Source organism: Hyla sarda, chromosome 3 (genome assembly GCF_029499605.1).
Source record: "Hyla sarda isolate aHylSar1 chromosome 3, aHylSar1.hap1, whole genome shotgun sequence".
In the NCBI taxonomy this organism is placed as follows: domain Eukaryota; kingdom Metazoa; phylum Chordata; class Amphibia; order Anura; family Hylidae; genus Hyla; species Hyla sarda.
In genome coordinates this window covers 7,105,934-7,132,825 of record NC_079191.1, presented here as the reverse complement: position 1 = coordinate 7,132,825, position 26,892 = coordinate 7,105,934, and the positions used below count along the sequence as shown (strand labels likewise).

Genomic DNA, 26,892 nt, shown 5'->3' with positions numbered 1-26,892 from the left:
AAGTCTATGGGAGGGGGCGTGACTGCCGTCACGCCCCCTCCCATAGACTTGCATTGAGGGGGCGGGGCATGATGTCATGAGAGGGCGGGGCATGATGTCATGAGAGGGCAGGGCTATGATGCCATGAGCTCCTGGCTCCAGCAGCGGAGTACCCCTTTAAATGGGATATATGAGCCTTAAAGATGTAAGTGAGAGCAGAGGATCCTGTGATGACGAGAGGAGCGCAGCTCTGGAGGCTGCACCCAGGACACAGATATTTAAGGGGGATCCGTTTCTTCATCATGTGATTATTTTTCTATTCTGTGTTTTGTAATGATTCCTGGATGAACACTGGATTAAAGGACATGTCTGACAACACCGTACGATGGCGTCATGTGCGTCACTGCATTCACACGGACATTCTGATAATTAATACGATGGCGGAACGTTTGTCATAACTGCGAGGGAACTTGATACATCACATGACACAGAGCGGAGGTTCTGTCTCCAGTTTTATTGGTCAGAGTTCACTATATATTATCCATAGCTCGGTATCAGGCAGTGTCCACCTGTAGGGTGCGTGTAGGAGGAATCTCCAGTTCTGCATTGATCTAAAATAAAAATAGTAAACAGAAAGCAAGGCATAAATGTAGGACCCATGGTCATATCCAAAAGCAAGGAAAACATGGCCCCAGGGTCGTTCCTAAAAACAAGACAACCGTAGCACCCATGGTCAGATCTAAAAATAAGACAAACGTAGGACCCATGGTCATATCCAAAATCAAGGAAAACATGGCCCCAGGGTCGTTCCTAAAAAAAAGACAAACGTAGCACCCATGGTCAGATCTAAAAATAAGACAAACGTAGGACCCATGGTCATATCCAAAATCAAGGAAAACATGGCCCCAGGGTCGTTCCTAAAAACAAGACAACCGTAGCACCCATGGTCAGATCTAAAAATAAGACAAACGTAGGACCCATGGTCATATCCAAAATCAAGGAAAACATGGCCCCAGGGTCGTTCCTAAAAACAAGACAAACGTAGGACCCATGGTCAGATCCAAAATCAAGGAAAACATGGACCCAGGGTCGTTCCTAAAAACAAGACAACCGTAGGACCCATGGTCAGATCTAAAAATAAGACAAACGTAGTCCCCATGGTCAGATCTAAAAATAAGACAAACGTAGCACCCATGGTCAGATCCAAAAGTAAGAAAAACATGGCCCAGGGTCGTTCCTAAAAACAAGACAACCGTAGCACCCATGGTCATATCCAAAAGCAAGAAAAACATGGGCCATGGGTCGTTCCTAAAAAAAAGACAAACGTAGTCCCCATGGTCAGATCTAAAAATAAGACAAACGTAGCACCCATGGTCAGATCTAAAAATAAGACAAACGTAGCACCCATGGCTGTGCCCAAAAACAGGTCTCATAGCTGGGAATTCAGGTCCCGTTATCTTCTTACCTGGGAGTTGAGGTATTGATGTAACATCATCCTCAGTTCCGTGTTCTGTTGTCTCAGAGACAACGTTTCGGTGATCAGTTGGGATCGACCGGTCAGGACGTCACTGAAATGCACAAAAACAATGACAAGGGTGTGGAAAAAAGGGACTAAAATGGAACACAATCTACTTGTCCTGGTACATAAAATAATTTCAACCAAAATGGTCTGTAAATAAGGTCTTTATAAATAGATACTTAGTAGGCAGACCAGTATGTCACCCCATTAGGTGGATAGGGCCCCTGATCAGTATGTCCGCCCAATTAAGTAGGTAGTCGCCCCTTCAGGAAGGTATGTCCCTTTATCAGGTAGGTCTGTCCCCTCATCAGGTAGTCAGGCAGGTAGGGCTCCCCTAGTAAGTAAATAATGCCCCAGATAGATATGTCTCCCCCAGTTGGTAGGAAGGATGTGCTCCCCCAGTAGGCAGACAGAGTCCTAGATAGATATGTCCCCCATTAGGAAGAGCTCCCCAATAGGTAGTCAGACCCCCAGATAGATATGACCCCCTATCAGGTAGGGCTCCCCAATAGGTAGTCAGACCCCCAGATAGATATGACCTCCATCAGGTAGGGCTCCCCAATATGTATCAGGTAGGACTCCCCAATATGTAGTCAGACCCCCAGATAGATATGACCCCCTATCAGGTAGGGCTCCCCAATATGTAGTCAGACCCCCAGATAGATATGACCCTTATCAGGTAGGGCTCCCCAATATGTAGTCAGACCCCCAGATAGATATGACCTCCATCAGGTAGGACTCCCCAATATGTAGTCAGACCCCCAGATAGATATGACCATTATCAGGTAGGGCTCCCCAATATGTAGTCAGACCCCCAGATAGATATGACCTCCATCAGGTAGGACTCCCCAATATGTAGTCAGACCCCCAGATAGATATGACCCCTATCAGGTAGGGCTCCCCAATATGTAGACAGGTCCGCAGATAGATATGACCCCCATCAGGTAGGGGTCCCCAATATGTAGACAGGTCCGCAGATAGATATGACCCCCATCAGGTAGGGGTCCCCAATATGTAGACAGGTCCGCAGATAGATATGACCCCCATCAGGTAGGAGTCCCCAATATGTAGACAAGTCCGCAGATAGATATGACCCCCATCAGGTAGGGGTCCCCAATATGTAGACAGGTCCGCAGATAGATATGACCCCCATCAGGTAGGGGTCCCCAATATGTAGACAGGTCCGCAGATAGATATGACCCCCATCAGGTAGGGGTCCCCAATATGTAGACAGGTCCGCAGATAGATATGACCCCCATCAGGTGGGGCTCCCCAGTAGGTACATAGGCCCCCATATAGATATGATCCCCATCACTGATGGGAGTCATATCTATTTGGGGGCCTGTCTACATATGGGGGAGCCCTACCTGATGATTAGGTAGGTCTTCCCAGTAGGTAGAAAGGCCCCTAGATAGATTTGACCCCCGGCAGGTAGGGCTCCCATTTAAACAATTATACCACCTAAGTCAGTGTTCTTCAACCAGGGTGTCTCCAGCTGTTGCAAAACTACAACTCCCAGCATGCCCGGACAGCTGAAGGCTGTCTGGGCATGCTGGGAGTTGTAGTTTTGCAACAGCTGGAGGCACCATTGTTGGTATGCACTGCCCTGAGTAGATAGGTTAGCCCCTAGTGGTAGGCAGGTCCTCCCTTATGTAGTAAGTAGCCAAGTTTGAGTAGGTAACTCCCTTCCACTTACACCTCCCTGTTCCCTGCAGGGACTTCCTGGCGGAGGTGCGCGTGGTGAGTGACATCATCGCAAGCGATGCGCAGGACGTCAGCGTCCCGGTGTCCTGCGCGGCACGTGTGATGACGTCACTCATTGCGCGCACCTCTGCCAGGAAGGCTCACTATGGGCTGCATCATGCAGCTCGGTCTATAGCAGTTTAGTTACCGTCAGATGTGAATTCTTCCGGCATTTAGTGCTGCTTGTCTCTACCTAATGGCCTATACTCTGTTGTAGTGATTCCCAACCAAAATGCCAAAAGCATACTGAGAGTTGTAGTTTTGCAACAGCTGGAGGGAACATGGTTGGGAACCCCTGCTCTGTTGCATCATGTTATGCAGCAATTATATGTAGGATACAAGGTACCGGACGTACTAATATTTCTCCATGGCAGATTCCAAGGCTTCCCAGACGGTGAGCCGTGATTGGGGGATGACCTGCGCGGCTGCCTTCCAGTAGGTGGCATCCTCACTGCTGTCCCGCTCTTCTGGCCCCGACTGTCTCAAATGTGGCTTCTCCCTAAAAATATAATTTACATTGTTATAGTTTAAAGTGCAACTAGGTCCTCAGCGCATGCGCTCTCCGTCACGTATTCTTGCACACAACGAGTTCTCTAAACAAGCTCCTATCCTCTGCGCAGGCGCACTGAGTCAGGAGGCAGCAGGAGCGCAGGTTTTCAGAGGGAGGGAGCGCTCGTTTGGTGTGCGCAGGATGATGTGATGAAGGGCGCATGCGCTGAGGACCTGTGTGTCAATCAAACAGTAGTCCAAAGGCTGACGAGATAGGTGTAACCAGGGTTTAGCAATGCTCCAAGGCCACCACACCCATCCCCATGACATCAGCGTGTAGACGGATGTGTGACTGGTCCTCAGCACATGCACCCTCCGTCACATCTTCTTCCGCATGGTCAGTTCTCTGAACAAGACAGGAGGCAGCGAAAGTGAGCGCTTGTTCAGAGTACTTGCCATGCACAGTAAGATGTGATGGAGGGTACACGTGCTGGGGATCTGTGTGTCAATCACATAGCAGTCCCACACTGATGTAAAGGAGATAGGCATGGCCAGAGAGTGGCAAAGCCCTGAGACCGCCTGTCCGCTTTATGTCAGTGCTGGGACCAATGTGTGATTGACACACAGGTCCTCAGCGCATGCGCCCTCCATCACATCTTCTTGCGTGTGGCAAGTTTTCTGAACAAGCTACCTCTCTCTGCGCAGGCGCACTGAGCTGGGGGCAGCAGGAGCGAGCGCTCAGAGAACTCACTGCGTGCAAGAAGATGTGATGGAGGGCGCATGCGCTGAGGACCTGTGTGTCAATCACACAGCGGTCCTAATGCTGACGTAAAGGAGATAGGTGTGGCCAGGGGTTCGCAATGTCCCAAGGCCGCCACGCCTATCCTCTTTACGTTAGCGTTGGGACCGCTGTGTGAATGACACACAAAACCTAGGGCTATTGTGACATCCCAGATTATCAGGGCTTCCATACTAACAGAGCTCTGCTACATCCAGGACTGAGAAGACCGACCTGTGGTGATGGAGCTCCATGGTGAAGGCTCTAAGCGCTCCCAGAACGTCATTGGGGTGGATGAGGTCTGTGGAGTGGGGTGGATGGAGATGGGCATCATCAGACCCCTCAGATTCTTCTTCATCCTTAAATAAAGCAGAGAGGGATGAGGATTAGGATCAGATGAGGACCCTCAGGTACTAGGCCAAGTTCCTATAAGAATAAGGCCGCTCTATAACATCCTATCAATGATGAACTTGTTATAGTATACACTAAACAGCGAAAGGCGAATAAGGTAAAGAAACCGGTTAGCGAAGGCGCTACACAACTGTGGTCATGAAGAGAAGACTCGAGAAGCCCTGGACAATAAAACTTTTATTGGTATAATTGGGGACAACGCGTTTCGGCATACCAGAGTTTGATTATGTTCAGTTCTGGGTTGCTGGTTGCCCCCACAACCAGCAATCCAGAACTGAACATAATCAACCTGAAACGCGTTGTCCCCAATTATACCAATAAAAGTTTTATTGTCCTGTGCCGCTCGAGTCTTCTCTTCATGACCACAGTTGTGCAGCGCCTCCGCTAACCGGTTTCTTTACCTTATTCACCTTTCCCTATTCTCTATCGGTCACCATTACCGGGGTCCGATACCGGCAACAGTGCAGCAGCCAACAACCGCGATTACCTTCCCTTACGTTATCTGCTCAACATTCCAGTGCAGCTTCATTTAAGGTGGGTATATCCCCTAAGTGTGGTGAAGGGTACACACCAGCGGATACACCTCATCGGGGAGCGCCCCCTGTGTTGTCATCTCTTCCTTTAAGCTTTTATACACTAAGCAGAAATAAAGGACTGGGATATGTAAGCTCCTCCCCTTTGACAAATACACAAGAGGAGTCCTGGCCCGTGGAGTCAGGCTGGAAAGAAGAGTGTCATGTGACCCACCCTCTCCTTCTCCAGCCTCTTAGGACACATTTAGTGGATATGTTTGCTTCTCCATTTAGCAGCAGATGTAATGGCTTCTCCTACCTGTGGGGGTCGCTCTTGCTGCTGCTGTTTGTGCTTCAGAAAGAATTCCACCAGCCTGTAGACGTCGTCCTCCACTTCTATGTGCAGAGCCTGTGCAGCGAGGGGATCAGGATTATATGATAAATCACATAACATGGGGTGCAAGACTATATACGGCCACTATGGGGTCTTCAGTCTATAGCAATGGGGTCATCCCTGCACATTATGGCTACTTGGCCTCATCCGGGGGCCACATTTTACATTGTTGCCCCATTTGCATGCACAAGTCTTTATTATGGTCTATAGGAGATGTGGAGAGGCCATAGTGAGTGTGATTGGCGGCTTTCATACCTCCCAAAAACTAGTGGAGCCTGACAGTACATATAGGGCGATAGGGAACCTCATATATGGAAAGTATGGACAGAAGAGGTCAGCCGGGGTCACACCACTGATCTATATCCCTATTAAGTCTCTGCCGTCCCTATACGTTTAATAACACAGTATCAGCTGCTATGAAGAGTAAACCCCATGGAAACAGTTCATATAGTATCTATACAGGAACATCCACCATAGAGTCCAGAGCTCAGTGATAACATCTACTATAAAGTCTATAGAGTCCAGAGCTCAGTGATAACATCCACCATAGAGTCTATAGGGTCCAGAGCTCAGTGATAACATCTACTATAGAGTCCAGAGCTCAGTGATAACATCCACCATAGAGTCCAGAGCTCAGTGATAACATCTACTATAGAGTCTATAGAGTCCAGAGCTCAGTGATAACATCTACTATAGAGTCTATAGAGTCCAGAGCTCAGTGATAACATCTACTATAGAGTCTATAGAGTCCAGAGCTCAGTGATAACATCCACCATAGAGTCTATAGGGTCCAGAGCTCAGTGATAACATCCACCATAGAGTCTATAGGGTCCAGAGCTCAGTGATAACATCTACTATAGAGTCCAGAGCTCAGTGATAACATCCACCATAGAGTCCAGAGCTCAGTGATAACATCTACTATAGAGTCTATAGAGTCCAGAGCTCAGTGATAACATCTACTATAGAGTCTATAGAGTCCAGAGCTCTGTGATAACATCTACTATAGAGTCTATAGAGTCCAGAGCTCAGTGATAACATCCACCATAGAGTCTATAGGGTCCAGAGCTCAGTGATAACATCTACTATAGAGTCTATAGAGTCCAGAGCTCAGTGATAACATCTACTATAGAGTCTATAGCTCAGTGATAACATCTACTATAGAGTCTATAGGGTCCAGAGCTCAGTGATAACATCTACTATAGAGTCTATAGAGTCCAGAGCTCAGTGATAACATCTACTATAGAGTCTATAGAGTCCAGAGCTCAGTGATAACATCTACTATAGAGTCTATAGAGTCCAGAGCTCAGTGATAACATCAACTATAGGGTCCAGAGCTCTGTGATAACATCTACTATAGAGTCTATAGGGTCCAGAGCTCAGTGATAACATCTACTATAGAGTCTATAGAGTCCAGAGCTCAGTGATAACATCTACTATAGAGTCTATAGCTCAGTGATAACATCTACTATAGAGTCTATAGGGTCCAGAGCTCTGTGATAACATCTACTATAGAGTCTATAGAGTCCAGAGCTCAGTGATAACATCCACCATAGAGTCTATATGGTCCAGAGCTCAGTGATAACATCTACTATAGAGTCTATAGAGTCCAGAGCTCAGTGATAACATCCACCATAGAGTCTATAGGGTCCAGAGCTCAGTGATAACATCTACTATAGAGTCTATAGAGTCCAGAGCTCAGTGATAACATCTACTATAGGGTCCAGAGCTCTGTGATAACATCTACTATAGAGTCTATAGGGTCCAGAGCTCAGTGATAACATCTACTATAGAGTCTATAGAGTCCAGAGCTCAGTGATAACATCTACTATAGAGTCTATAGAGTCCAGAGCTCAGTGATAACATCTACTATAGAGTCTATAGAGTCCAGAGCTCAGTGATAACATCTACTATAGAGTCTATAGAGTCCAGAGCTCAGTGATAACATCTACTATAGAGTCTATAGAGTCCAGAGCTCAGTGATAACATCTACTATACAGTCGATAGGGTCCAGAGCTCTGTGATAACATCTACTATAGAGTCTATAGGGTCCAGAGCTCAGTGATAACATCTACTATAGAGTCTATAGAGTCCAGAGCTCAGTGATAACATCTACTATAGAGTCTATAGAGTCCAGAGCTCAGTGATAACATCCACCATAGAGTCTATAGAGTCCAGAGCTCAGTGATAACATCTACTATACAGTCTATAGGGTCCAGAGCTCTGTGATAACATCTACTATAGAGTCTATAGAGTCCAGAGCTCAGTGATAACATCTACTATACAGTCTATAGGGTCCAGAGCTCTGTGATAACATCTACTATACAGTCTATAGGGTCCAGAGCTCTGTGATAACATCTACTATAGAGTCTATAGGGTCCAGAGCTCAGTGATAACATCTACTATAGAGTCTATAGAGTCCAGAGCTCAGTGATAACATCTACTATAGAGTCTATAGAGTCCAGAGCTCAGTGATAACATCTACTATACAGTCGATAGGGTCCAGAGCTCTGTGATAACATCTACTATAGAGTCTATAGGGTCCAGAGCTCAGTGATAACATCTACTATAGAGTCTATAGAGTCCAGAGCTCAGTGATAACATCTACTATAGAGTCTATAGAGTCCAGAGCTCAGTGATAACATCCACCATAGAGTCTATAGAGTCCAGAGCTCAGTGATAACATCTACTATACAGTCTATAGGGTCCAGAGCTCTGTGATAACATCTACTATAGAGTCTATAGAGTCCAGAGCTCAGTGATAACATCTACTATACAGTCTATAGGGTCCAGAGCTCTGTGATAACATCTACTATACAGTCTATAGGGTCCAGAGCTCTGTGATAACATCTACTATAGAGTCTATAGGGTCCAGAGCTCAGTGATAACATCTACTATAGAGTCTATAGAGTCCAGAGCTCAGTGATAACATCTACTATAGAGTCTATAGAGTCCAGAGCTCAGTGATAACATCTACTATAGAGTCTATAGAGTCCAGAGCTCAGTGATAACATCTACTATAGAGTCTATAGAGTCCAGAGCTCAGTGATAACATCTACTATAGAGTCTATAGAGTCCAGAGCTCAGTGATAACATCTACTATAGAGTCTATAGAGTCCAGAGCTCAGTGATAACATCTACTATACAGTCGATAGGGTCCAGAGCTCTGTGATAACATCTACTATAGAGTCTATAGGGTCCAGAGCTCAGTGATAACATCTACTATAGAGTCTATAGAGTCCAGAGCTCAGTGATAACATCTACTATAGAGTCTATAGAGTCCAGAGCTCAGTGATAACATCCACCATAGAGTCTATATGGTCCAGAGCTCTGTGATAACATCTACTATAGAGTCTATAGAGTCCAGAGCTCAGTGATAACATCTACTATACAGTCTATAGGGTCCAGAGCTCTGTGATAACATCTACTATAGAGTCTATAGAGTCCAGAGCTCAGTGATAACATCTACTATACAGTCTATAGGGTCCAGAGCTCTGTGATAACATCTACTATACAGTCTATAGGGTCCAGAGCTCTGTGATAACATCTACTATAGAGTCTATAGGGTCCAGAGCTCAGTGATAACTTATCACAATCCCTATAAGGTCTATACTTCTGTACTAAGTTATTATAGTATCAGTGTATATAGGATTTATTTCTTTACGTTATACTACAGATTTCTATACTTACCCCGAATATGGCGTCCAGCTGTATGAGAGAGCGCTCGTCCTTCTCCAGCGGGGACAGCAGCTGCTCCAGTTTTTTCTCTATCAGGAATCCCTGAGAAAAGGGAAATTACATTGATGATATCCCAGGACCATTCTGCAGCCGCCCGGCTCACATTCCCCCTTCCCCACGATCACTTACAGACTCATCGCACAGCACTTCTAGGATCTGCTTCACTGTCCCAAGAGATAACAGCCGAGATGACGGGTCGGAGTGTTCCTGGTCATCAGGTGTCGCCATATTTCGGCTGCCACCTGCGCGAGACATAAAGGAGGAAATTACAGAACAACGACTGATCCCGGCTTATTACTACTGACTGACCCTGTGATCGCATGTGCAGAATACGCAGGAGTAAAAGGTTAATCGAAGCCAGAAGAAATTAGCTCCTCCCCCTGGACTCCTTTTACAGAACACTCTTCTTGACAGCTTCCTGTTACATTACAGCAGCGGTCTTTAAAATGTGGCCCTCCAGATTTTGCAAAACTACAACTCCCAGCATGCCCGGACAGCCAACGGCTGTCCGGGCATGCTGGGAATTGTAGTTTTTCAACATCAGGAGGGCCACATTTTAAAGACCACTGCATTAGAGGCACCTGACTGCAGCAGAAGCTCTCCCCCACTGCTCAGTCTGAAAACAGGGTAAAAAAATTGAATAGATTAAAGGGGTACTCCGTCCCTAGACATCTTATCCCCTATTCAAAGGAAATGGGAAAAGATGTCTGATTGCGGGGGGGGGGGGGGTTCGGCCGCTAGGACCCCCTATGATCTCCGGTTCGGCACCCAAGTAATCCGCTGCACGGAGCGATCTCTACTCCATACCCCTTTAACCTGTTGGGGATGAAGGATAAAAAAAAAAAATTTATAAAAGTGAATTAACCCCTTAATAATAAAAGTTTGAATCCCCCCCCCCCCTTTTTCCCATTTTTTAAACAAATTAATAAAATAAAAAAAATTTAATAATCATATGTGGTACTGCCACATGTGTAAATGTCCGAACTAATAAAATAAAAGGGTAGTTTAACCGCACGGTCGATGGCATACACGTAAACAAATACCAAAGTCCAAAATTGGGCATTTTTGCTCCCTTCATATACCATAAAAAAAATTATAAAAAGCGATCAAAAAGTCTCATCTAAACAAAAATGGTACTGATAAAAACGACAGACCACGGCGCAAAAAATGAGCCCTCATATAGCCCTGTATGCGGAAAAATAAAAAAGTTCTAGGGAGTCAGAAGATGACAATTTTAAATATACAAATTTTGGAGCATGCGGTTATAATTTTTTTTAAGGAGTAAAATAAAATAAAACCTATATAAATTGGGTATCCTTGTAACTGTATGGACCTACAGAATATGGTGTCATTTTTACTGAAAAGTAGAAACGGAAGCCCCCAAAAGTAACAAAATTTTGTTTCTTTGTTTTTGGAATCTCACCCCACAAATAAGTTTATATTTTGGTTTTGCCGCAAACTATGTTATAAAATAATTTGTGATTTCATTACAAAATACAATTAGTGACGCAAAATACAAGCCCTTATATGGGTCCAGGTGCAAAATTGAAAGCGTTATGATTTTTTAGAAGGAGGGGAGGAAAAAATGACGAAAATTCTTAAGGTCAAAATAGGCTTCATCCCAAAGGGGTTAAAGGGGTACTCCGCCCCTAGACATCTTATCCCCTATCCAAAGGATAGGGGATAAGATGTCAGAACGCCGGGGTCCCGCTGCTGGGGACCCCCAGGATTGCAGCTGCGGCACCGCGCTATCATTACTGCACAGAGCGAGTTTGCTCTGCACGTAATGACGGGCGATACAGGGGTCGGAGCATCCTTACGTCACGGCTCCGCCCCTCATGACATCACGGCCCGTCCCCTTAATGCAAGTATATGGGAGGGAGGCGTAGCAGTCGTCACGCCCCCACCATAGACTTGCATTAAGGGGGCAGGCCGTGATGTCACGAGGGGCGGAGCCATGACATAAGGATGCTCCGGCCCCTGTATCGCCCGTCATTACGCACAGAGCTCGCTCGCTCTGTGCAGTAATGATAGCGCGTTGCCGCAGCGATCCCGGCAATCTGACATCTTATCCCCTATCCTTTGGATAGGGGATAAGATGTCTAGGGGCGGAGTACCCCTTTAAGGAGGAAACAGAAGGATCGGGATGATCCAGTGATCTCACCAGAGCCTCTGATCACTTCCTGTGCCAGGGCGCCGGCTGACTTCTGTTCCTTGGGCTTCACCACCAGGGGCCCGATGTTGTCCATGAACCACAGGTCCGGCGCCTTCCATGGGAGTCCGAGCTGCTGCTCGTGTATAATGCGATCCACCTCCAGCGCCTTCTGCACCAGCTGCTTCATCTCCTCTTCGTTCATCACCCAGATGTCGTGGAACTTCTTGGCATCAACGGCTGCAAAATGTCTGGTATAATAGAGAGAGTGACGGGGTTAATGGGTTAATTCCCCATTCTGCTGGTTTGTGAGCAGGTCCGGGGGAGGACTGACCTGAGCTTCTTCTGCAGCTCCTTGTACTGCTCTGCGATCCTCTTCAAGTCGTCGCTCAGCGCCTGGTTCTCCTCTCGGTATTGCTTGATTTGCTTCTCCAGCTTTATCTTGAGGTTGTTCAGGACGTCCTGCAATCTGAAAAGAAGAGGAATACAGAAGGTCAACCTAGGAGACCCTGTCCACAGCTGAAGTATGTTACAATGTATCAGCCAGGAGTACAGATTTATGCCGCTATAGGATTGTACAACTGTAATGAAAACCTCACACCATTCACTGACTGCAACCAGAGAGCTTGAAAATACTGAGAAATGAAATTATTCCTAGCGGGGGCATTACCGTGTGATCTTCCTCTTCTGCTGGGACTTGGTGATGGTGTTCTCCTCGTCCCTCTTCTTCAGTACCTGGTAGTTGTACTCCAGCTTCTCCTGATTCAGCTGGTACGTGGCCTTCATCTGCTGCAGCTGCTGCTGGAGGATCTGACCCCAAAAGGGAGGAAACAAAAAGGTTATGTGGGACCAGAGAGAGGCCCCCCTCCAAAATAACCAAGGGGCACATAATGCACCTGGACAGGAAGAACAGGAAGAAACTACCTGCATGCTGCTGTACAGGGTGATGACTGATCTGTGATCTGGGGTACAGGATGATGACTGATCTGTGATCTGGGGTACAGGATAATTACTGCTCTGGGATCTGGGGTACAGGATAATTACTGCTATGGGATCTGGGGTACAGGATGATGACTGATCTGTGATCTGGGGTACAGGATAATTACTGCTCTGGGATCTGGGGTACAGGATAATTACTGCTATGGGATCTGGGGTACAGGATGATGACTGCTCTGGGGTACAGGATGACTGCTCAGGGATCTGGGGTACAGGATGATGACTGCTGACTGCTCTGGGGTACAGGATGATGACTGCTCTGGGGTCTGGGGTACAGGATATGACTGCTCTGGGATCTGGGGCACAGGACGATGACTGCTCTGGGATCTGGGGTACAGGATAATTACTGCTCTGGGATCTGGGGTACAGGATAATGACTGCTCTGGGATGTGGGGTACAGGATGATGACTGCTCTGGGATCTAGGATGATGACTGCTCTGGGGTACAGGATGATGACTGCTCTGGGATCTGGGGTACAAGACGATGACGGCTCTGGGATCTGGGGTACAGGATGATGACTGCTCTGGGATCTGGGGTACAGGATGATGACTGCTCTGGGATCTGGGGTACAAGACGATGACGGCTCTGGGATCTGGGGTACAGGATGATGACTGCTCTGGGATCTGGGGTACAGGATGATGACTGCTCTGGGATCTAGGATGATGACTGCTCTGGGGTACAGGATAATGACTGCTCTGGGATGTGGGGTACAGGATGATGACTGCTCTGGGATCTGGGGTACAAGACGATGACGGCTCTGGGATCTGGGGTACAGGATGATTACTGCTCTGGGATCTGGGGAACAGGATGATTACTGCTCTGGGGTACAGGATAATGACTGCTCTGGGGTCTGGGGTACAGGATAATGACTGCTCTGGGATCTGGGATACAGGATGATGACTGCTCTGGGATCTGGGATACAGGATGATGACTGCTCTGGGATCTGGGATACAGGTTGATTACTGCTCTAGGGTACAGGATAATGACTGCTCTGGGATCTGGGGTACAGGATGATTACTGCTCTGGGATCTGGGGTACAGGATGATGACTGATCTGGGATCTGGGGTACAGGATAATTACTGCTCTGGGATCTGGGGTACAGGATGATGACTGCTCTGGGATCTGGGGTACAGAATGATGACTGCTCTGGGATCTGGGGTACAGGACGATGACTGCTCTGGGATCTGGGGTACAAGACGATGACTGCTCTGGGATCTGGGGTACAGGATAATTACTGCTCTGGGATCTGGGGTACAGGATAATGACTGCTCTGGGATGTGGGGTACAGGATGATGACTGCTCTGGGATCTGGGGTACAAGACGATGACTGCTCTGGGATCTGGGGTACAGGATGATGACTGCTCTGGGATCTGGGGTACAAGATGATGACTGCTCTGGGATCTGGGGTACAGGATAATGACTGCTCTGGGATGTGGGGTACAGGATGATGACTGCTCTGGGATGTGGGGAACAGGATGATGACTGCTCTGGGGTACAGGATGATTTCTGCTCTGGGAAGCGGGGTACAGGATGATTTCTGCTCTGGGGTACAGGATAATGACTGCTCTGGGATCTGGGGTACAGAATGATGACTGCTCTGGGATCTGGGGTACAGGATAATTACTGCTCTGGGGTACAGGATGATGACTGCTCTGGGATCTGGGGTACAGGATAATTACTGCTCTGGGGTACAGGATGATGACTGCTCTGGGATCTGGGGTACAGGATGATGACTGCACTGGGATCTGGGGTACAGGACGATGACTGATCTGGGGTAAAGGATAATTACTGCTCTGGGATCTGGGGTACAGGATTATGACTGATCTGGGGTACAGGATAATTACTGCTCTGGGATCTGGGGTACAGGATGATGACTGCTCTGGGATCTGGGGTACAGAATGATGACTGCTCTGGGATCTGGGGTACAGGACGATGACTGATCTGGGATCTGGGGTACAGGACGATGACTGCTCTGGGATCTAGGGTACAGGATAATTACTGCTCTGGGATCTGGGGTACAGGATAATTACTGCTCTGGGATCTGGGGTACAGGATAATTACTGCTCTGGGATCTGGGGTACAGGATGATGACTGCTCTGGGATCTGGGGTACAGAATGATGACTGCTCTGGGATCTGGGGTACAGGACGATGACTGATCTGGGATCTGGGGTACAAAATAATGACTGCTCTGGGATCTGGGGTACAGGATAATTACTGCTCTGGGATCTGGGGTACAGGATAATTACTGCTCTGGGATCTGGGGTACAGGATAATTACTGCTCTGGGATCTGGGGTACAGGATAATGACTGCTCTGGGGTACAGGATGATGACTGCTCTGGGATCTGGGATACAGGTTGATGACTGCTCTAGGGTACAGGATAATGACTGCTCTGGGATCTGGGGTACAGGATGATGACTGCTCTGGGATCTGGGGTACAGGATAATTACTGCTCTGGGATCTGGGGTACAGGATAATGACTGCTCTGGGATCTGGGGTACAGGATAATGACTGCTCTGGGATGTGGGGAACAGGATGATGACTGCTCTGGGATCTGGGGTACAGGATAATGACTGCTCTCTGATCTGGGGTACAGGATGATGACTGCTCTGGGATCTAGGGTACAGGATAGTGACTGATCTGGGGTACAGGACGATGACTGCTCTGGGATCTAGGGTACAGGATAATTACTGCTCTGGGATCTGGGGTACAGGACGATGACTGCTCTGGGATCTGGGGTACAGGATAATTACTGCTCTGGGATCTGGGGTACAGGATAATGACTGCTCTGGGATGTGGGGAACAGGATGATGACTGCTCTGGGATGTGGGGAACAGGATGATGACTGCTCTGGGGTGTGGGGAACAGGATGATGACTGCTCTGGGGTACAGGATGATGACTGCTCTGGGATCTGGGGTACAGGATGATGACTGTTCTCAGATCTGGCGTACAGGATAATGACTGCTCTGGGATCTGGGGTACAGGATAATGACTGCTCTGGGATCTGGGGTACAGGATGATGACTGATCTGGGGTACAGGACGATGACTGATATTGGATCTGGGGTACAAGATGACTGCTCTGGGATCTGGGGTACAGGATGATGACTGATCTGTGATCTGGGGTACAGGATGATTACTGCTCTGGGATCTGGGGTACAGGATGATGACTGATCTGTGATCTGGGGTACAGGATGATGACTGCTCTGGGATCTGGGGTACAGGATGATGACTGCTCTGGGATCTGGGGTACAGGATGATGACTGCTCTGGGATCTGGGGTACAGGATGATGACTGCTCTGGGATCTAGGATGATGACTGCTCTGGGATCTGGGGTACAGGATGACGACTGATCTGTGATCTGGGGTACAGGATGATGACTGCTCTGTGATCTGGGGTACAGGATGATGACTGCTCTGGGATCTGGGGTACAGGATAATGACTGCTCTGTGATCTGGGGTACAGGATGATGACTGCTCTGGGATCTGGGGTACAGGATAATGACTGCTCTGGGATCTGGGGTACAGGATGATGACTGCTCTGTGATCTGGGGTACAGGATGATGACTGCTCTGGGATCTGGGGTACAGGATAATGACTGCTCTGTGATCTGGGGTACAGGATGATGACTGCTCTGGGATCTGGGGTACAGGATAATGACTGCTCTGGGATCTGGGGTACAGGATGATGACTGCTCTGGGGTACAGGATGATGACTGCTCTGGGATCTGGGGTACAGGATGATGACTGCTCTGGGGTATAGGATGATGACTGCTCTGGAATCAGTGGTACAGGATGGGATCTGGGGTACAGGATAATTACTGCTCTGGGATCTGGGGTACAGGGTTATGACTGCTCTGGGATCTGGGGTACAGGATGATTACTGCTCTGGGATCTGGGGTACAGGATAATTACTGCTCTGGGATCTGGGGTACAGGATGATGACTGCTCTGGGGTCTGGGGTACAGGATGATGACTGCTCTGGGATCTGGGGTACAGGATATGACTGCTCTGGGATCTGGGTACAGGATGATGACTGCTCTGGGATCTGGGGTTCAGGGTGATGACTGCTCTGGGTAATGGTTGTGGCTCACACATCTGAGCTCAAAACCTAGAAAGGGGGTTCACATACTTTTTGCCACGTATTATGTAAAGGGGGTTCACATACTTTTTGCCACGTATTATGTAAAGGGGGTTCACATACTTTTTGCCACGTATTATGTAAAGGGGGTTCACATACTTTTTGCCACGTATTATATAAAGGGGGTTCACATACTTTTTGCCATGTATTATGTAAAGGGGGTTCACATACTTTTTGCCACGTATTATGTAAAGGGGTTCACGTACTTTTTGCCACGTATTATGAAAAGGGGGTTCACATACTTTTTGCACGTATTATGTAAAGGGGGTTCACATACTTTTTGCCACGTATTATGTAAAGGGGGTTCACATACTTTTTGCCACGTATTATGTAAAGGGGGTTCACATACTTTTTGCCACGTATTATGTAAAGGGGTTCACATACTATTTGCCACGTATTATGAAAAGGGGGTTCACATACTTTTTACCACGTATTATGTAAAGGGGGTTCACATACTTTTTGCCACGTATTATATAAAGGGGGTTCACATACTTTTTGCCACGTATTATGTAAAGGGGGTTCACATACTTTTTGCCATGTATTATGTAAAGGGGGTTCACATACTTTTTGCCACGTATTATGTAAAGGGGGTTCACATACTTTTTGCCATGTATTATGTAAAGGGGGTTCACATACTTTTTGCCACGTATTATATAAAGGGGGTTCACATACTTTTTGCCACGTATTATGTAAAGGGGTTCACGTACTTTTTGCCACGTATTATGAAAAGGGGGTTCACATACTTTTTGCCACGTATTATGTAAAGGGGGTTCACATACTTTTTGCCATGTATTATGTAAAGGGGGTTCACATACTTTTTGCCATGTATTATGTAAAGGGGGTTCACATACTTTTTGCCACGTATTATGTAAAGGGGGTTCACATACTTTTTGCCACGTATTATATAAAGGGGGTTCACATACTTTTTGCCACGTATTATATAAAGGGGGTTCACATACTTTTTGCCACGTATTATATAAAGGGGGTTCACATACTTTTTGCCACGTATTATGTAAAGGGGGTTCACATACTTTTTGCCATGTATTATGTAAAGGGGGTTCACATACTTTTTGCCACGTATTATGTAAAGGGGGTTCACATACTTTTTGCCACGTATTATATAAAGGGGGTTCACATACTTTTTGCCACGTATTATGTAAAGGGGGTTCACATACTTTTTGCCACGTATTATATAAAGGGGGTTCACATACTTTTTGCCACGTATTATATAAAGGGGGTTCACATACTTTTTGCCACGTATTATGTAAAGGGGGTTCACATACTTTTTGCCACGTATTATATAAAGGGGGTTCACATACTTTTTGCCACGTATTATGTAGAGGGGGTTCACATACTTTTTGCCACGTATTATATAAAGGGGGTTCACATACTTTTTGCCACGTATTATGTAAAGGGGTTCACATACTTTTTGCCACGTATTATGTAAAGGGGGTTCACATACTTTTTGCCACGTATTATATAAAGGGGGTTCACATACTTTTTGCCACGTATTATATAAAGGGGGTTCACATACTTTTTGCCACGTATTATATAAAGGGGGTTCACATACTTTTTGCCACGTATTATGTAAAGGGGGTTCACATACTTTTTGCCACGTATTATATAAAGGGGGTTCACATACTTTTTGCCACGTATTATATAAAGGGGGTTCACATACTTTTTGCCCCGTATTATGTAAAGGGGGTTCACATACTTTTTGCCACGTATTATATAAAGGGGGTTCACATACTTTTTGCCACATATTATATAAAGGGGGTTCACATACTTTTTGCCACGTATTATATAAAGGGGGTTCACATACTTTTTGCCACGTATTATATAAAGGGGGTTCACATACTTTTTGCCACGTATTATATAAAGGGGGTTCACATACTTTTTGCCACGTATTATATAAAGGGGGTTCACATACTTTTTGCCACGTATTATATAAAGGGGGTTCACATACTTTTTGCCACGTATTATATAAAGGGGGTTCACATACTTTTTGCCACGTATTATATAAAGGGGGTTCACATACTTTCTGCCACGTATTATATAAAGGGGGTTCCCACTGTGACTCTCGCACTGACCTGCACATCCGTCTCCAGCTTTATCTTTATGATGTTATATTCCTCCCCGTCCTGGACCCGCAGTTGGTTCAGCTGCTGCTCGTACTCCTCAACCCTCCTCATCCTGTTCATTAGGCTCTCCAGCTAAAGGGGCATCAGAGACACTGAAAACAGAGACAGGGCAGAGTCCTGCGCACAATACAGAGACAGGGCAGAGTCCTGTATACAATACAGAGACAGGGCAGAGTCCTGCGCACAATACAGAGACAGGGCAGAGTCCTGCACACAATACAGAGACAGGGCAAAGTCCTGTATACAATACAGAGACAGGGCAGAGTCCTGCACACAATACAGAGACAGGGCAGAGTCCTGTATACAATACAGAGACAGGGCAGAGTCCTGCGCACAATACAGAGACAGAGCAGAGTCCTGCACACAATACAGAGACAGGGCAGAGTCCTGTATACAATACAGAGACAGGGCAGAGTCCTGCACACAATACAGAGACAGGGCAGAGTCCTACACACAATACAGAGACATGGCAGAGTCCTGCACACAATACAAAGACAGGGCAGAGTCCTGTATACAATACAGAGACAGGGCAGAGTCCTGCACACAATACAGAGACAGAGCAGAGTCCTGTATACAATACAGAGACAGGGCAGAGTCCTGCACACAATACAGAGACAGGGCAGAGTCCTGTATACAATACAGAGACAGGGCAGAGCCCTGCACACAATACAGAGACAGGGCAGAGTCCTGTATACAATACAGAGACAGGGCAGAGTCCTGCGCACAATACAGAGACAGGGCAGAGTCCTGCACACAATACAGAGACAGGGCAAAGTCCTGTATACAATACAGAGACAGGGCAGAGTCCTGCACACAATACAGAGACAGGGCAGAGTCCTGTATACAATACAGAGACAGGGCAGAGTCCTGCACACAATACAGAGACAGGGCAGAGTCCTACACACAATACAGAGACAGGGCAGAGTCCTGCACACAATACAGAGACAGGGCAGAGTCCTACACACAATACAGAGACATGGCAGAGTCCTGCACACAATACAAAGACAGGGCAGAGTCCTGTATACAATACAGAGACAGGGCAGAGTCCTGCACACAATACAGAGACAGAGCAGAGTCCTGTATACAATACAGAGACAGGGCAGAGTCCTGCACACAATACAGAGACAGGGCAGAGTCCTGTATACAATACAGAGACAGGGCAGAGCCCTGCACACAATACAGAGACAGGGCAGAGTCCTGCACACAATACAGAGTCCTGCACACAATACAGAGTCCTGCACACAATACAGAGCCCTGCACACAATACAGAGTCCTGCACACAATACAGAGACAGGGCAGAGTCCTGCACACAATACAGAGTCCTGCACACAATACAGAGTCCTGCACACAATACAGAGACAGGGCAGAGTCCTGCACACAATACAGAGTCCTGCACACAATACAGAGTCCTGCACACAATACAGAGTCCTGCACACAATACAGAGCCCTGCACACAATACAGAGTCCTGCACACAATACAGAGTCCTGCACACAATACAGAGACAGGGCAGAGTCCTGCACACAATACAGAGTCGTGCACACAATACAGAGCCCTGCACACAATACAGAGTCCTGCACACAATACAGAGTCCTGCACACAATACAGAGACAGGGCAGAGTCCTGCACACAATACAGAGTCCTGCACACAATACAGAGCCCTGCACACAATACAGAGTCCTGCACACAATACAGAGCCCTGCACACAATACAGAGCCCTGCACACAATACAGAGACAGGGCAGAGTCCTGCACACAATACAGAGACAGGGCAGAGTCCTGCACACAATACAGAGCCCTGCACACAATACAGAGTCCTGCACACAATACAGAGTCCTGCACACAATACAGAGACAGGGAAATGTCCTGCACACAATACAGAGACAAAGCAGAGTCATGCACACAATACAGAGACAGGGCAGAGTCCTGCACACAATACAGAGTCCTGCACACAATACTGAGTCCTGCACACAATACAGAGACAGAGCAGAGTCCTGTATACAATACAGAGACAGGGTAGAGTCCTACACACAATACAGAGACAGGGCAGAGTCCTGTATACAATACAGAGACAGGGCAGAGTCCTGCACACAATACAGAGACAGGGCAGAGTCCTGCACACAATACAGAGACAGAGCAGAGTCCTGCACACAATACTGAGTCCTGCACACAATACAGAGACAGAGCAGAGTCCTGCACACAATACAGAGACAGGGCAGAGTCCTGCACACAATACAGAGACAGGGCAGAGTCCTGCACACAATACAAAGACAGGGCAGAGTCCTGTATACAATACAGAGACAGGGCAGTGTCCTGCACACAATACAGAGACAGAGCAGAGTCCTGTATACAATACAGAGACAGGGCAGAGTCCTGCACACAATACAGAGACAGGGCAGAGTCCTGCACACAATACAGAGACAGGGCAGAGTCCTGCACACAATACAAACACAGGGCAGAGTCCTGTATACAATACAGAGACAGGGCAGAGCCCTGCACACAATACAGAGACAGGGCAGAGTCCTGCACACAATACAGAGACAGGGCAGAGTCCTACACACAATACAGAGACAGGGCAGAGTCCTGCACACAATACAGAGACAGGGCAGAGTCCTACACACAATACAGAGACATGGCAGAGTCCTGCACACAATACAAAGACAGGGCAGAGTCCTGTATACAATACAGAGACAGGGCAGAGTCCTGCACACAATACAGAGACAGAGCAGAGTCCTGTATACAATACAGAGACAGGGCAGAGTCCTGCACACAATACAGAGACAGGGCAGAGTCCTGTATACAATACAGAGACAGGGCAGAGCCCTGCACACAATACAGAGACAGGGCAGAGTCCTGCACACAATACAGAGTCCTGCACACAATACAGAGTCCTGCACACAATACAGAGCCCTGCACACAATACAGAGTCCTGCACACAATACAGAGACAGGGCAGAGTCCTGCACACAATACAGAGTCCTGCACACAATACAGAGTCCTGCACACAATACAGAGACAGGGCAGAGTCCTGCACACAATACAGAGTCCTGCACACAATACAGAGTCCTGCACACAATACAGAGTCCTGCACACAATACAGAGCCCTGCACACAATACAGAGTCCTGCACACAATACAGAGTCCTGCACACAATACAGAGACAGGGCAGAGTCCTGCACACAATACAGAGTCGTGCACACAATACAGAGCCCTGCACACAATACAGAGTCCTGCACACAATACAGAGTCCTGCACACAATACAGAGACAGGGCAGAGTCCTGCACACAATACAGAGTCCTGCACACAATACAGAGCCCTGCACACAATACAGAGTCCTGCACACAATACAGAGCCCTGCACACAATACAGAGCCCTGCACACAATACAGAGACAGGGCAGAGTCCTGCACACAATACAGAGACAGGGCAGAGTCCTGCACACAATACAGAGCCCTGCACACAATACAGAGTCCTGCACACAATACAGAGTCCTGCACACAATACAGAGTCCTGCACACAATACAGAGACAGAGAAATGTCCTGCACACAATACAGAGACAAAGCAGAGTCATGCACACAATACAGAGACAGGGCAGAGTCCTGCACACAATACAGAGTCCTGCACACAATACTGAGTCCTGCACACAATACAGAGACAGAGCAGAGTCCTGTATACAATACAGAGACAGGGTAGAGTCCTACACACAATACAGAGACAGGGCAGAGTCCTGTATACAATACAGAGACAGGGCAGAGTCCTGCACACAATACAGAGACAGGGCAGAGTCCTGCACACAATACAGAGACAGGGCAGAGTCCTGCACACAATACTGAGTCCTGCACACAATACAGAGACAGAGCAGAGTCCTGCACACAATACAGAGACAGGGCAGAGTCCTGCACACAATACAGAGACAGGGCAGAGTCCTGCACACAATACAAAGACAGGGCAGAGTCCTGTATACAATACAGAGACAGGGCAGTGTCCTGCACACAATACAGAGACAGAGCAGAGTCCTGTATACAATACAGAGACAGGGCAGAGTCCTGCACACAATACAGAGACAGGGCAGAGTCCTGCACACAATACAGAGACAGGGCAGAGTCCTGCACACAATACAAACACAGGGCAGAGTCCTGTATACAATACAGAGACAGGGCAGAGCCCTGCACACAATACAGAGACAGGGCAGAGTCCTGCACACAATACAGAGTCCTGCACAAAATACAGAGTCCTGCACACAATACAGAGCCCTGCACATAATACAGAGTCCTGCACACAATACAGAGACAGGGCAGAGTCCTGCACACAATACAGAGTCCTGCACACAATACAGAGTCCTGCACACAATACAGAGACAGGGCAGAGTCCTGCACACAATACAGAGTCCTGCACACAATACAGAGCCCTGCACACAATACAGAGTCCTGCACACAATACAGAGACAGGGCAGAGTCCTGCACACAATACAGAGTCCTGCACACAATACAGAGTCCTGCACACAATACAGAGTCCTGCACACAATACAGAGACAGGGCAGAGTCCTGCACACAATACAGAGCCCTGCACACAATACAGAGCCCTGCACACAATACAGAGACAGGGCAGAGTCCTGCACACAATACAGAGCCCTGCACACAATACAGAGTCCTGCACACAATACAGAGACAGGGCAGAGTCCTGCACACAATACAGAGTCCTGCACACAATACAGAGCCCTGCACACAATACAGAGCCCTGCACACAATACAGAGCCCTGCACACAATACAGAGACAGGGCAGAGTCCTGCACACAATACAGAGTCCTGCACACAATACAGAGCCCTGCACACAATACAGAGCCCTGCACACAATACAGAGACAGGGCAGAGTCCTGCACACAATACAGAGCCCTGCACACAATACAGAGCCCTGCACACAACACAGAGACAGGGCAGAGTCCTGCACACAATACAGAGCCCTGCACACAATACAGAGCCCTGCACACAATACAGAGACAGGGCAGAGTCCTGCACACAATACAGAGTCCTGCACACAATACAGAGCCCTGCACACAATACAGAGTCCTGCACACAATACAGAGACAGGGCAGAGTCCTGCACACAATACAGAGCCCTGCACACAATACAGAGACAGGGCAGAGTCCTGCACACAATACAGAGTCCTGCACACAATACAGAGCCCTGCACACAATACAGAGTCCTGCACACAATACAGAGACAGGGCAGAGTCCTGCACACAATACAGAGCCCTGCACACAATACAGAGACAGGGCAGAGTCCTGCACACAATACAGAGTCCTGCACACAATACAGAGTCCTGCACACAATACAGAGTCCTGCACACAATACAGAGCCCTGCACACAATACAGAGTCCTGCACTCACCTCCATGTCACGCCTTCTCTGCACACTCTGTTCCCACTTCTTCTGATCCTTATTTAGGAGTTCTCTGCGCTCTTGTTCGAATGTTTTCTATAATAGAGAGAAGTCATTGTCTTTTAGGTAACAAATGTTGAGGTTGTGGCAGCACCCCCCTCTGATGAGGTCACTGGATGGCAACATAACCTTTATATCTGATCCAGAGAAAGCTGGGTGGCATTCATCTCACCTCAATCTGCAGCAGCTCCTGGCGGTAGGTCTTGCTCAGACTCCTGACCTGCTCCTCCATCCTCTCGATCAGTAGGTTGATGTCCTCTGACTGTTTCTTCAGGTCCTTCACATACTGGTCGTCCTTCCTCTTCAGCTCCTGGAAGACATCATACAGCTCTACGGGGTCTGATGAAGAACAAGCTTATGGGGGAACACCGGGGGGACCTGACAATACACTCTGTGACATCATACAGCTCTACGGGGTCTGATGAAGAACAAGCTTATGGGGGAACACCGGGGGGACCTGACAATACACTCTGTGACATCATACAGCTCTACGGGGTCTGATGAAGAACAATCTTATGGGGGAACACCGAGGGGACCTGACAATACACTCTGTGACATCATACAGCTCTACGGGGTCTGATGAAGAACAGTCTTATGGGGGAACACCGGTGGGACCTGACAGTGCACTCTGTGACATCATACAGATCTACGGGGTCTGATGAAGAACAATCTTATGGGGGAACACCGGGGGACCTGACAATACACTCTGTGACATCATACAGATCTACGGGGTCTGATGAAGAACAATCTTATGGGGGAACACCGGGGGACCTGACAATACACTCTGTGACATCATACAGATCTACGGGGTCTGATGAAGAACAATCTTATGGGGGAACTCCGGGGGGACCTGACAATACACTCTGTGACATCATACAGCTCTACGGGGTCTGATGAAGAACAATCTTATGGGGGAACACCGGGGGACCTGACAATACACTCTGTGACATCATACAGCTCTACGGGGTCTGATGAAGAACAAGCTTATGGGGGAACACCGGGGGACCTGACAATACACTCTGTGACATCATACAGCTCTACGGGGTCTGATGAAGAACAATCTTATGGGGGAACACCGGGGGACCTGACAATACACTCTGTGACATCATACAGATCTACGGGGTCTGATGAAGAACAAGCTTATGGGGGAACACCGAGGGGACCTGACAATACACTCTGTGACATCATACAGCTCTACGGGGTCTGATGAAGAACAATCTTATGGGGGAACACCGAGGGGACCTGACAATACACTCTGTGACATCATACAGCTCTACGGGGTCTGATGAAGAACAGTCTTATGGGGGAACACCGGTGGGACCTGACAGTGCACTCTGTGACATCATACAGATCTACGGGGTCTGATGAAGAACAATCTTATGGGGGAACACCGGGGGACCTGACAATACACTCTGTGACATCATACAGATCTACGGGGTCTGATGAAGAACAATCTTATGGGGGAACACCGGGGGACCTGACAATACACTCTGTGACATCATACAGATCTACGGGGTCTGATGAAGAACAATCTTATGGGGGAACTCCGGGGGGACCTGACAATACACTCTGTGACATCATACAGCTCTACGGGGTCTGATGAAGAACAATCTTATGGGGGAACACCGGGGGACCTGACAATACACTCTGTGACATCATACAGCTCTACGGGGTCTGATGAAGAACAAGCTTATGGGGGAACACCGGGGGACCTGACAATACACTCTGTGACATCATACAGCTCTACGGGGTCTGATGAAGAACAATCTTATGGGGGAACACCGGGGGACCTGACAATACACTCTGTGACATCATACAGCTCTACGGGGTCTGATGAAGAACAAGCTTATGGGGGAACACCGGGGGGACCTGACAATACACTCTGTGACATCATACAGCTCTACGGGGTCTGATGAAGAACAATCTTATGGGGGAACACCGGGGGACCTGACAATACACTCTGTGATATCATACAGATCTACGTAGTCTGAAGAAGAACAAGCTTATGGGGGAACACCGGGGGGACCTGACAATACACTCTGTGACATCATACAGATCTACGGGGTCTGATGAAGAACAATCTTATGGGGGAACACCAGGGGGACCTGACAATACACTCTGTGACATCATACAGATCTACGGGGTCTGATGAAGAACAATCTTATGGGGGAACACCGGGGGGACCTGACAGTGCACTCTGTGACATCATACAGATCTACGGGGTCTAATGAAGAACAATCTTATGGGGGAACACCGCGGGGACCTGACAGTACACTCTGTGACATCATACAGATCTACGTAGTCTGAAGAAGAACAAGCTTATGGGGGAACACCGGGGGGACCTGACTATATACTCTGTGACATCATACAGCTCTACGGGGTCTGATGAAGAACAATCTTATGGGGGAACACCGGGGGGACCTGACAATACACTCTGTGACATCATACAGATCTACGGGGTCTGATGAAGAA

The 26,892-nt window shown here is 47.7% G+C and overlaps 1 protein-coding gene across 2 annotated transcripts in view; it reads right to left on the bottom strand.

The window, feature by feature from the left end:
* Window positions 1-474: 474 nt before the first annotated feature.
* Window positions 475-26,892, bottom strand: part of DRC1 (dynein regulatory complex subunit 1) — a 70,394-nt gene continuing 43,976 nt past the window's right edge. For both annotated transcript variants that reach the window (XM_056562990.1, XM_056562991.1), the window contains exons 6-18: window positions 24,593-24,730; window positions 24,370-24,456; window positions 18,937-19,059; window positions 12,383-12,522; window positions 12,047-12,181; window positions 11,725-11,963; window positions 9,690-9,802; window positions 9,513-9,602; window positions 5,751-5,840; window positions 4,743-4,867; window positions 3,597-3,740; window positions 1,445-1,547; window positions 475-590 (exon numbers count right to left, since the gene is read on the bottom strand). In XM_056562990.1, the coding sequence (XP_056418965.1) occupies window positions 534-590; window positions 1,445-1,547; window positions 3,597-3,740; window positions 4,743-4,867; window positions 5,751-5,840; window positions 9,513-9,602; window positions 9,690-9,802; window positions 11,725-11,963; window positions 12,047-12,181; window positions 12,383-12,522; window positions 18,937-19,059; window positions 24,370-24,456; window positions 24,593-24,730 (1,584 nt within the window). In that variant the 3' untranslated portion in view covers window positions 475-533. The remainder of the gene's footprint in view (window positions 591-1,444; window positions 1,548-3,596; window positions 3,741-4,742; window positions 4,868-5,750; window positions 5,841-9,512; window positions 9,603-9,689; window positions 9,803-11,724; window positions 11,964-12,046; window positions 12,182-12,382; window positions 12,523-18,936; window positions 19,060-24,369; window positions 24,457-24,592; window positions 24,731-26,892) is intronic.